This window comes from Myotis daubentonii, chromosome 8 (assembly GCF_963259705.1).
Source record: "Myotis daubentonii chromosome 8, mMyoDau2.1, whole genome shotgun sequence".
In the NCBI taxonomy this organism is placed as follows: domain Eukaryota; kingdom Metazoa; phylum Chordata; class Mammalia; order Chiroptera; family Vespertilionidae; genus Myotis; species Myotis daubentonii.
Window position 1 is genome coordinate 39380508 of NC_081847.1, and position 12560 is coordinate 39393067.

At 41.0% G+C, this 12560-nt stretch overlaps 1 protein-coding gene across 1 annotated transcript in view; it reads left to right on the forward strand.

Annotated features, from left to right (window-relative positions):
* The window catches only part of CTNNBL1 (catenin beta like 1), a 174890-nt gene that overhangs the window by 138552 nt on the left and 23778 nt on the right, over positions 1–12560 (forward strand). Inside the window, exon 12 of the mRNA XM_059706115.1 lies at positions 10942–11039. Coding sequence (XP_059562098.1) covers positions 10942–11039 — 98 coding nt within the window. The remainder of the gene's footprint in view (positions 1–10941; positions 11040–12560) is intronic.

A 12560-nucleotide genomic window follows, 5' to 3' on the forward strand; every position in this document is an offset into this window, starting at 1 on the left:
GTTTAAGTCCTTTATCCATTTTGAGTTTATTTTTGTGTATGGTATAAGTTAGTAGTCTAGTTTCATTTTTCTGCAGGTAGCTGTCCAATTTTCCCAACACCATTTATTGAAGAGACTGTCTTGACTCCATTGTATGCTCTTGCCTCCTTTCTCAAATATTAACTGAGCATGATGGCTTGGATCGATTTCTGGGTTCTCTGTTCTGTTCCATTGGTCTATATGTCTGTTTTTGTGCCAGTACCAGGCAGTTTTGAGAACAGCTGCTTTGTAATATAGCTTAATATTTGGTAATATGTATCCCTCCAACTTTGTTCCTCTTTCTCAGGATTGCTGCAGCTATTCAGGGTCTTATTTATTCCATATGAATTTTTGGAAAATTTGTTCTAAGTCTGTGAAATATGCCGTTGGTATTTTAATGGGGATTGCATTGAATCTATAGATTGCTTTGGGTAGTGTGGACATTTTAATGATGTTGATTCTATCAATTCATGAACATGGTATATTCTTCTGTGTTTTTTTTATGTCTTCCTCTATCTCTTTTTTCAATATCCTATAGTTTTCTGAGTACAGGTCCTTTACCTCCTTAGGTAAGTTTATTCCTAGGTATCTTAGGTTTTTTTTGTTGTTGTTGCAATGGTCAATGGAATTGTTTTTTGTTTCTCTGTGAGTTCATTATCCTATATAATAAAAGGCTAATATGCAAATTGTACCTTTGACCAGAGGGTGGGGCCAGCCAGCCAACCGCCAATGGGCTCTCCCCCTGGCTGGCCCCACCCATTGCCCTCCCCCAATCAGGGGTGGGGCCGGCCAGCCAACTCCCCTTGACTCCTCCCCACACCCCCGATTGGCCCCCATGCACAAATTCATGCACCAGGCCTCTAATTGGTATATTAAAAAGCCATAGATTTCTGGGTGTTGATTTTGTATCCTGCTACATTGCCAAATTCATTTAGTAAGTCTAGTAGTTTCTTGAGAGAGTCTTTAGGGTTTTCTATGTACAATATCATGTCACCTGCAAATAATGACAGTTTTACTTCTTTTCCAATTTGGATGCCTTTTATTTCTTCTTGTCTGAGTGCTATGGCTAGCACTTCCAGTACTATGTTGAACAAGAGTGGTGAAAGTGGGCATCCCTGTCTTGTTCCTGTTTTTAGGGGAAACGGTTTTAGTTTTTGCCCATTGAGTATGATGTTGGCTGTAGGTTTGTCATATAAGGCATTTATTATGTTGAGGTATGATCCCTGAATTCCCACTTTGCTGAGAGTTTTATCAGGAAAGGGTGTTGGATTTCATCAAATGCTTTTTCTGCATCAATTGATATGATTATGTGATTTTTGTCTCTCAGTTTGTTTATGTCAGGGGTCCTCAAACTACGGCCCGCAGGCCACATGCAAATACAAATATTGTATTTGTTCCCGTTTTGTTTTTTTACTTCAAAATAAGATATGTGCAGTGTGCATAGGAATTTGTTCCTAGTTTTTTTTTTAAACTATAGTCCAGCCCTCCAACAGTCTGAGGGACAGTGAACTGGCCCCCTGTTTAAAAAGTTTGAGGACCCCTGGTTTATGTGATATATCCATTTACTGATTTGCAGATATTATACCAGCCTTGCATCCCTGGTATAAATCCCACTTGGTCATGGTGTATGATCTTTCTAATGTAATGCTGAATCTGATTTGCTAGAATTTTGTTGAGGATTTTAGCATCTATATTCATCAGGTATATTGGCCTGTAATTCTCTTTCTTTGTGGTATCTTTATCTGGTTTTGGGATTAAGGTAATGCTGGCTTCATAGAAAGACCTTGGAAGTGTTCCTTCCTCTTGAATTTTTTGGAATAGTCTGAGGAGGATAGGTTTTAATTCTTCTTTGAATGTTTGGTAAAACTCCCCTGTGAAGCCATCCAGACCAGGGATTTTGTTTTCTGGAAGTTTTTTGATTACTACTTCAACTTCATCGGTAGTGATTGGTCTATTCAGGTTTTTTTTTAAAATTATTATTCCTGATTGAGTTTTGAAAGCTTGTATTTTTCTAAGACTATGTCCATTTCATATAGGTTGTCTGGTTTGTTGAAGTAGAGTTGTTCATAGTATTTTTTTACAATCCTTTGTTTGTCTGTGGGTTCAGTTGTAACTTCACCTCTTTCATTTCTGATTTTGTTTATTTGGGTCCTCTCTCTTTGTTTCATGGTGAGCCTGGCTATAGGTTCATCAATCTTGTTTATCCTTTCAGAGAACCAGCTCTTGGTTTTATTGATCTTTTGTATCATTTTTTTGGTCTCTGTTGTTTATTTCCGCTCTGATCTTTGTTATTTCCTTCCTTCTGCTTCCTCTGGGCTTTTCCTGATGCTCTCTTTCTAATTCTTTAAGTTGTAGGGTTAGATAATTTATTACCATTTTTTCTTGTGGGTTTTTTTGTTTTGCTTTGTTTTTGGGTAGGCCTGTAGAGCTATGAACTTCCCTCTCAGGACTGCTTTCACTGTGTCCCATAGATTTTGGATTATTGTGTTTTCATTGTCATTTGTTTCCAGGATGCTTTTTAATTCTTCTTTGATTTCTCTGGTAATCCAATCATTGTTTAATAGCATGCTATTTAGCCTCAAGTGTTTAATATTTTTTCATTGTTTTTATTGTACTTGATTTCTAATATGCCATTGTGATCTGAGAAGATGTTTGATATGGTTTCTATCTTATTGAATTTGAGGAGTCCTGTGTCCCAATATGTGGTCTATCTTTGGAAATGTCCCATGTGCACTTGAAAAGAATGTATATTCTTTAGCTCTGGGGTGAAATGTTCTGAAGATGTCAATTAATTCCATCTGATCTAGTGAGTCATTTAGGATTGCTGTTTCTTTTTGCTGATTTTTTGTTTAGAGCATTTATCCAGTGGTGTCAATGGGGTATTAAAGTCCCCTACTATGATTGTGTTGCTGTCAATCGCTCCCTTGATATCTTCCAGAAGTCTTTTTATGTATTTGGGTGCTCCTGTATTGGGTGCATATATGTTTACCAGAGTTATATCCTCTTGTTGAATTGCTCCCTGTAGTATTAGGAAGTGGCCTCCCTTATTGTTTGTTATGGCCTTCATTTTGAGGTCTATTTTGTCAGTATTGCTATCTCAGCTTTTCTTTTTATTTCCATTTGCCTGAAAAATTTTTTCCCATCCCTCCACCATCAGTCTGTGTGAATCCTTCGTTCTGAGGTGGGTCTCTTATAGACAGCAGATATATGGGTTGGACCATACTTTTTTAAAGAATGGAATGGGAAATTCTAATCCATTCTATTCTTGACCAAAAAAGATACACACAGAAATTGATGGGAGTGACTTGCCAGTCCAGTTGTCTCCTCTGGAAAGACCTCCGATCTGGGTATACAGGTCATGGGTTCTTAACCAAGGAGCCTCCTTCATGGAAATGTTACATTTATATATATATATATATATATATGAAGAGATAGCATGCATAAGGGTCCATTAGATTCTCAAAAGTGTTTGTCAGTAGATCTAGATTCCAGTGGCCCAAAAAATTACTTTGGACACAAAGAAAATAACATCCCTTATCAGAGCTATTGTTTCTATACTCAGAACTCCAGAGAAGTTGAATTCTAAGATTTCCAGTTCTCCCTGCTCTGAAATTACAGAACTCTTAACTGACCCTAGAGAATCAACCTTTTAGTGTATAACCAGGGGTCTAACCCATTGCTAATTACCCTTAAGAGGCCCTGAAGAGATTTGAGTTGGGGGAAGAGTGGACCAGAGCCTCCCCCCACCCCCCCAAACCTCCTTAGGCAGTTTCACTAATTAGTGTCTGAGGTAGCCAGTTGTTTGACTACTGAGCAGGACACCCAGCAGGCAGGGGTTCACACTGGCACAATTTTAGGACTTCCTCTCTGATACTCTACCAAGGCCTCTACCTCCCTACGCAGTGACTTGAAAATGTAGATTTTCTTGGCCTTCCCTCTCTAAAGGGGGTGTGGAGTGGTGGTGGTGGTGGTGGTGTGTGTTCGCGTTCTGCTCTTCCTGCGCCCTGCTGGAGAGGTTGTTCTCCGCAGTGGAGCCACTACATTTACCTGGTCTGTGTTGACTACTCCATAGCTATCCTTCACCTCCATTTTATCCCGTCGAAATGACAGAATAGCTGAGCAGTGTTGGCCAGCAGATAAACCTGTTATCTCTCCTGCTCTCTCTGCCAACAGCTCTCCCATCTTTGTGGTGCTTGAAAAATTGACACCACCTTGGGCTGAAATCTGTTCCTAGGGAAGCTACATTTATTAGTGGCTAATGAAACTGTGTGTGTGTGTGTGTGTGTGTGTGTGTGTGTGTAAAACTTGGGGTGGCTGAAGTGTTTTCCTATCTGGCAGGCACTGGTGATGGATGGCCAGCCCGAACACCCAGAGAGACAGATGGAAGGAACATAGGCAGCTTCAGGTCTCCTGAAATTGACAATCTGTACTTTACTTAAAATCCCAAACAAATAGGTAAATGACCTTTGCTCTTAGAATACCACTGCAATTGATTAAGGTATCTCTGCTACAGGCTGGGATAAGCTATGGAAATACATGCTGATAGGATCTAGTGCCCCCCTAAAACAGATTCTTCTGTATTTTACATTTTCCTTTTGAGAATTACAGCTCCAGTCCCCTCTCTGTGCCCCACCCCCTGACTTGTTGAGGTATATAAAGAACATTCTCTTTCCAGCTCTTTCTCATCCTTCTTAATCAGCAAGATTAAAAGAGAAAATGATTGAGAAGTTCAGTATTTGTGGAACTGCCTAAAACCCAAAGTCTCTTCTTTATTTGGACTCTGGTAGAAATTGCTTCTGGAAAAAGTAATTCAGTAAAAGAGAGAGGGGGGTTGTATCTTGACATCCTATTCCATGTGGCCTTTTGCTTCATTTTCCTCTCATTAAACTGTTTAATATTTTTTAAATTTACGTAGTGCCTATCTTTTGGACACAGTGAGCCCCGCATGACGCAGGTTTTCAGACTTCACATGACTTAGTTTCTGGTCTCTTTTACCTTCCTTTGGAAGCTTTGATGATTACCTTTTTTATGTATGAAGCATGTAATATAGTATGAAAAGCTTACAGTTCACAGTCATACAACTTGGGTTCAAGTCTAAGCTCATACCACTTACTCAAGGACATGACCTTACATAACTTAAAAACTTCTCTGAGCTTTGGATTCTACATTTATAAAATAGAGATGAGAATAGTACCTTTCTCGTAGCTTAGTAGTGAGGATTGGGAAACAATGAGAAAATTGTATACAGATTCAAATAAGCCTACTGTCATAGATACACAATAAAAATGGTGACAGTTATTACTGTGCCCTACTTACTTTCAAATAAGAATTTGAAGCAGCTTACAGCAAAACAATATGGTGGTACTAAATCTTAGCTTTGAATAAGAATTTGTCAAAAGACAAATGTCTAACTGGAGAAAATATTTGCAATATATACGACAAAATGGTAATATTCTTAATTTATAAGGGCCTCATAGAAATATAAATTGGCAAAGAATAAGGCCAAGCAATTCACACAGAAAGCAATACAAATGGTCAGTAAACATCAGAAAATGTGCTTAACCTTATTCATGACAAGAACAAAAACATGCTAATCAAAAGAAGATCCTGTTTTTCACCCATCAGGTTGTCATAATTTCTAAGTTCAATCTGAGTGAGGATATGGGAAAACAAATATCTACACTAATAAAAGACAAAGATTCTAATTGACCATGCCTTCATTATGCCCATCAGCCAATCAGAAGAGTATGCAAATTAACCCAACAAAGATGGCCGTTAAATTTGCATACTGCAGGCGGGGTGGGACAGCACAGTCCGCCGCCTGCCCCGCCGCCAACTGGGCCTGCCATCTGCGACCTGGGGGGGTGGGGCAGGCACCGCAGGATCGGGCCTGCCATCTGCCACCCGGGGAGCGGGCCTAAGCAGCAGGTGGTTATCTCCCGAGGGGTCCCAGACTGTGAGAGGGCACAGGTCAGGCTGAGGGACACCCCCGCCCCTGCCAGTGCACAAATTTTTGTGCACCGGGCCTCTGGCATGTGTGTGTGTGTGTGTGTGTGTGTGTGTGTGTGTGTGTGTGTATATATATATATATATATATATATATATATATATATATATATACCGACTGCCCTCCCCTGCCAGCCTGGTCCCCCCCAGCTGCCCTCCCCTGCTGGCCATCTTGTGGCTGCCATCTTATGACCACATGGGGGCATCCATCTTGTGTGAGAGTGTGGCGGTCAATTTGCATATTACTGCTTTATTATATAGGATATTTCCATACTTCCATTCTCTGTGTGGAGTGGAAGCATCATTGGTACAGCCTTTTGGGAAGACAGAGAGAGTGGAAGTATTTGTGTTTTTTAACATTCTATATATCAATACCTTTTAACTCACCAATTCCACTGCTAGGGATTTACCCTAAGAATATACATGCAAAAGGTGCCAAAATTGTGTACTTGAATAGTTATTGCAGCATTGTTTCTAATAGCAAAAACAATACAACCAAAAACTGGAAACCACCTAAAATGCCCAAGATTGAGGCACAAGTTAAATTATGACAAGATTCGGTGGAATTATAGATAGCTTTAAAAAAAAAAAAAGTGTGTACTGATATGGAAAGGTATAGTACAGAATATATGGAAAATATATATATTATAATTTCTTCTCCGAAAATGTACACAGTATACTTCCGTAGGTTATTTTTCTTGGGACAGAGGAATAGGGTAGTGAGAGGAGTATGGGAAGAGAAATATATTTAGTAGATGCTCAATAAGTATTTGTTGAGTCTATTTTATACCTTTTTGTATAGTTTGGTTTTACCATTGCTTTTATTTTAAAATGTATTGGTAGAGAATAGAGGGCATCAATAAGAAATTGCCTCCTGTGGTTGAGTTTTCTAATAGCCAAGGCAAAAAGGAAACCCTGATAAGAAGCACAAAAATTCATCAGGAAGAAAACATTTTCCTGATCCTGATCTCTAAAAGGAATACTAGTGTAGTTGCCAGGATTGGTCTAAACTCAGAATCTTGTCTCTCTACAGCTTAAAATTTGTCGGTGGATTCTTGTCACTTTTCTTCATGGTTTGGCCTTTGCCCATCTTACTGCCCTTCCCTCCCCTTCCCCCTCAACCCCTTGAATGTGGCACTCCATTCACACTGGCCTTTGCATATATTGTTCCTTCTGCCTGGAATGCTCTCTCCTCTTTGCCTAGCTGTTGGCCATGGCTGGGCTTTGCTTGTTTGGCACCTCCAATGGGAATCCATCTAGGTCAGGTATCCCTATTCTGTGATCCTCAAGTCTCCTCTGCCCACCTCACGGAAGGAGCTTGTCGCACTGCACTGTAATTACCAGGTATTATTCTGTTTGCCCACTAAGTAAAGAGTACCTTAAGGCTAGGGATACTGTGTTGTTTGTCTCGGGGCCCTGAGCACTGAGTGCTTGCCTGGCACAGAAAAAAGTGGTCAGTAAATGATTGACTGAGTGATCTGAAGTTCTAGTTCTACCTCTTTCTCCAGTTAGCTGTGCAGACAAGTCACTTCTCTGAGGGCCTCACTAGCTTTACCTATACAATGAGGGACTTGGCCCACATAATCTATAAGAACTTTTTTCCTCAATGTTTGTCAGCTTGTCCTGTATAGTCATGGAAATTGTTACCAGTTGTCATGATAATTTCAGTTTCAGAACTGGGCTTGTTAGAATTCACTGCATTTATTATGGCCTGTCCTGCATCTGTTCACCAGCTCAAGAGATCACAGCCATATTCTAACTTGGCTTGGCCCCAAATTGCAGAACTGTTGTATCCCCCACTCCTCCTTGCTCTAGTCTTCTCTCCTTGGCATACAGAGGTCAGAGGACTTTCCCTGACATGTACCTCAAAGGCCTCCCTTTCTTGCCTTACTTTCTCACCCTGTGCTTAGCTGTCTTGGTTCACTGATCTTACCCTGGGTTCATGATGTTGTTTACCTTCCTGTGAAAACAGTGCCTGTTCTGTCCACTCCGCCTTCTACCCTCACCCCACCCTTCTTCCTGTTCCCTGCTCCCTTCCTTTTGTTCAAGATGGAGATTATACCACCTCAGTCCTAGCTTTACGTAAAAGTTGAAAGATATTGGGTCTTATGAAGATATATTTTAAGAAAAACTTTATACTTAAAAAAATTGAATCTATTGATTAGAGCTATCCAATAAATGCCTAATATGCAAATTGCCCCCTCAGGCAGTCGTTCCACCTCTGGCTATGACCACCAAGGGGTAGCGTAGAACATGGCAGGCATTGGTGAAGCGCTGCGACTTCTCACCGGCTACCTGGGGGCAGGGGTGACAGGATGGAGGTGCAGTGAGAATGCAGGGTGTCTGCCAAACTTGCACTCACTCCCCCTGCTACCCCACACTCAGGTACCTCCTAGGAGCCCGCCCCGCACCCACGCAGCATCTTCCGGGTGAGCCGGGCCTCAGCCGCTGAGACTACAGGAAAGAGAGTGCTGCCCGCCCATCTTCCGTGCGGCACTGCTGGGAGGCCCAGAGGCCCATGCTGTGCCCCGGCCTGCGGCGTCCGGCTGTGCTCACCGCATCTCCACTTATGGACTTGGGCGCCGTGATTCAGGCAGAGGAGGGGCCCAAGTGCTGCCCAGGGCCCAGAGGTCAGCTGGGACCTGCCCTTCCATACCAGACGCTTGTGCTTTGATTGCTGGCCAGGCCTAGGCACCGCACCCATGCACGAATTTCTTGCACCAGGCCTCTAGTTTTATTGAAAATGGTAGCTCCACTAATCTCAAATGCAAAAAATATACAAAAGGGTGAAAGTTATTTGAAGGCATTTGACAGATACCCAGAATTCAAGAATGGTTGGTTGGTTTGTTCTGTTCCTCGCGCCACCACCACCACCAAAAACTTGTATGAGAGCCTACTTTCTTCCCATTCACGCAGCAAGTATTTTTCAAAGTACCTACTACGTGTCAGGCATTGTTTTAGGACCTCGGATATAGCAATGACTGAAGCAGACTAAAATCCCTGCCTTTGTGGAACTTATATTCTAATTGAATGGAGGCAGTGAACAAAATAAATAAGTAAACATAGTATTTTAGAAGATAATGCATGCTAAAGAAAAAGAGAGGGGATAAGACTTGGGAATAATGTTGGGCATTGCATTTTTAAATAGGGTAGTCAAAGGAAAGCCTCATTGAGGAGATGACAGTTGAGTAAAAGTAGACTTGAAGATTAGGCCATGCAGGTAATCTGGTGAGGAGCATTTCAGGCAGAGGAAATAGCAAGTGCAGAGGCTCAGGGAGCATGCCTGGCGTTAGAAACAGCATTTAGGCTGAGCGAGTAGAGGAGCCATTGGAGGGTATTTAAGCAGAAGAATGATGGGATTCAACTTTAGGTTAAAAAAGAATCATTCTGACTCCTCTATGGAGATTAGGCCAAAGGGGGCAAGAGTGGAAACAGAGAGAGACCCACAAGTAGGCTGTTGAATATCCCAAGCAAGAGATGATGGTGGTGTGGACCAGAGTAGTGACTGTGGGGCCTTAGTAAGAAGAGATGGGATTCTGGATATAATTTGAAGGTAAAGCTGACAAAGTTTCCTGTGGTTCATGTGACAAAAGAGAATTAAGAATATTTTTACTGTTTCTGGCTTGAGAAATTGGAGAACCTGGCTGCCATTAACTAGATGGAAAAGACCATGGGAAACAGGTTTAAGGAGGAAGATTGAAAGCTTGGTTTGGGACATGTTAAGTTTAAAGGATCTTGGACAACCACATAGAAAGAGCAGGCAGACAGTTGAATGTATGAGTCTGCATCCAGAGAATAGGACTGAATTATAGAAACAAATTTGGGAGTTGTCAGCATGTAAATGGTTTTTAAAGCCATGGGACTAAATGAGATCCCCATGGAAGTGAATGTGGGTAGAAAATAGTCTAAGGACTAAATAACTCCAGCATTAAGACAACAGGGAAATGAAGAGGTGGGGAATGCTTCTGATACAAGTGAGGAAATAAAACAAATACAATAATAGTTATCTATGCTACAATAAGAATGCTTACTTGTGACTTTAGTTAATAGTCAAGTGATTTTTGAAAACTCAAGGTACCTTTGGCATTTGAAGATGCCCTTCAGTCACTTATCAAATAGAATATTTATTGTTCCACACCATGTGCATTTTAGTTCAAAATAAACTTGGCCATTTTTCCATGAATAGACTTTTGCCACTTCCTTTTCAAGGTCATTATTCTTGATTTTTAAAAAATTCTTTTTAAAGAAAAGAATCTCTTTACAGCTGAAGCCTTAGTATACCCTTCAATTACCCTCTTCTTCCCAGGGGTAGAAGAATAGTACCTCATAATAATGCCCATGGGTTTTGTGAACTCAAAAAGCATCATTACCGTTTTAAAGTACTTGCTGTCCAGCTGCTTTAAACCTAAAGTGGGGGGTTTAGCTGCACCAGAATGTAAGTGGTTGCACTGGGGCCCTATCATATTTCTTATTTAATTCTGGGATGTTTACTTGGGAAAGTGATAAGGTAATTTGAGAATATGATGAACATGTCTTATTTATTCATTATATGCTCATCTCATGGCCAGTATTCATATTCTTTCTACAGATTATTTCTGTAAAGGGGGGATTACTTTGAAGTTCTGTTGTGGACAATAAAAATCCATTAATTCCAGGCAGAATAGAAATTCTTGGTTTTGATTCATTTGCTCAAGTTGGCCTTGAAGGTATCATCCCTATGAATATATTTCTTGTGCAGTACGAGAAGACCAGTTCAGTTCAGTTTCCAATGACACAGTTTAGGCTCTTGTCTTATTAATCAATAGCAGCAGTCAGGGAAGGCCTCCTTATTCCCTTCAATAGAACCAGACCAAGCTTGAAGAGGTAATAATTACTGCCCTGGTCACAGCATGTTTTCTTTCCTCCTTCCCAACCCAGAGCATGTCTGTTCGATCCTGGCTTCCCTCCTGCGGAACCTGAGAGGGCAACAGCGAACCCGGCTGCTGAATAAATTCACTGAAAATGACAGTGAGAAGGTGGGTGCTTGATGGACTGTAAGAATGGGACCAGACGGCTTGTGATAGAAGGGCTCTTACCTGATGAAGTCTGAAGGGTGCTGGGTTGATTGTTCCTGCCCTAAAATATCTTCTCCAGCGTCTGGGCCCCATTGCTTTGGATGAGAAAGGTTTGTCTGATTATTCTGTCTTTCATCTCCAAGTGCATTCCCCTGGAAGTAGTAACATCATAGGGTAGTATCAATTAGAACTTTAAAGGGGGTTTTAGACCCCACGAGAGTAGATTACAATAAGATTGGGGGTGGGGAGGGTGATGAGAGACATCACAGCAGAGTGACTGAAAGCATGCACTTTCAGATGTATGGATTTGAGCCTGGTTTTGCCACTTTTGAGACATGTGCTGCTCTGAGCCTCATTTTCCTTGGCTTTAAAATGAAGTCATTGATACCCATCTTGAAGAGTCAGTGAGATAAAGATCAAATGAAGTCTTACTAGGTGGTGGTAATGAAAATGAAGATGATGCTAAAAGAAATGATAGAGCCTATTCTAGATGGACTATGGAATATGGGACTGACCCTGTAAATGAGATTAGATAAATATTCTGTACTTATCTAGCATGCCAAACCATACGTGTTTTAAGAGAATAAGAACTATCATTTAGTGGGTGACTACTAGGATTGGGTAATACAGTATTATTCACATTTACAGGTAAGGAAATTGACACTTAGAGACATTATGTGACTTGCCCAAGATCACCCAGTTAAAAAGCAGAACTGAGATTTGAACCCAGGCTGCCTAAGTCCAGAAAGCCTGTGTATTTTATCATACTAGACATAAGTAGGTAATTCCAGATGAGTAAAAATTAAGGACCAAAACCTCCCCTTTTTTTCTTTTTCTTTTTTAATGTTGTTGGGTTTTTGTTTTTGTTTTTATGAATTTCAGAGAGAGGCAGGGGAAGGGAGAGAAAGATAGAAACATCAATGATGAGAATCATTGATTAACTGCCTCCTACACATCCTCTACTAGGGATCGAACCTTCAACCCAGACATGTGCCCTGATGGGGAATTGAAACGTGATCTCCTGGTTCATGGGTCAATGCTCAACCTCTGAGCCACACCAGCTGGGCAAAGGCCCTTTTTAACTTACAATAACTTTCTTTCCTATGTCCAAGGTAAGGATACATTTTCCCCGGACTTTGGAGAGATTTTAAGATTGTCTCTTTGAGCCGACCTCTAACCATTTTTTCTTCTCTCACTGGCAGTGTAGCATGGTGAAAAGGCCATCAGGTTAGGGCGCAGAACATCTTAGCAATCATGTCACCTTGCTGACATTTAATGTCTGTGCTTTAGTTTCCTCACCTTTGAAATTAGGGTTGTAATCTATCTTCTCTGCCTACCTTGTCAGGTTTTTGTAAGGCCTAAGGAAATAATAGACATGAAAATATACGTAAGATCTTAGATCCATCGTTGTTTCCAGAGAGGGTTTGGGTGCAGTCTTCCTGGACTCTCTGATGCCATGTTGAAGCAACTTCAGCTATTAAC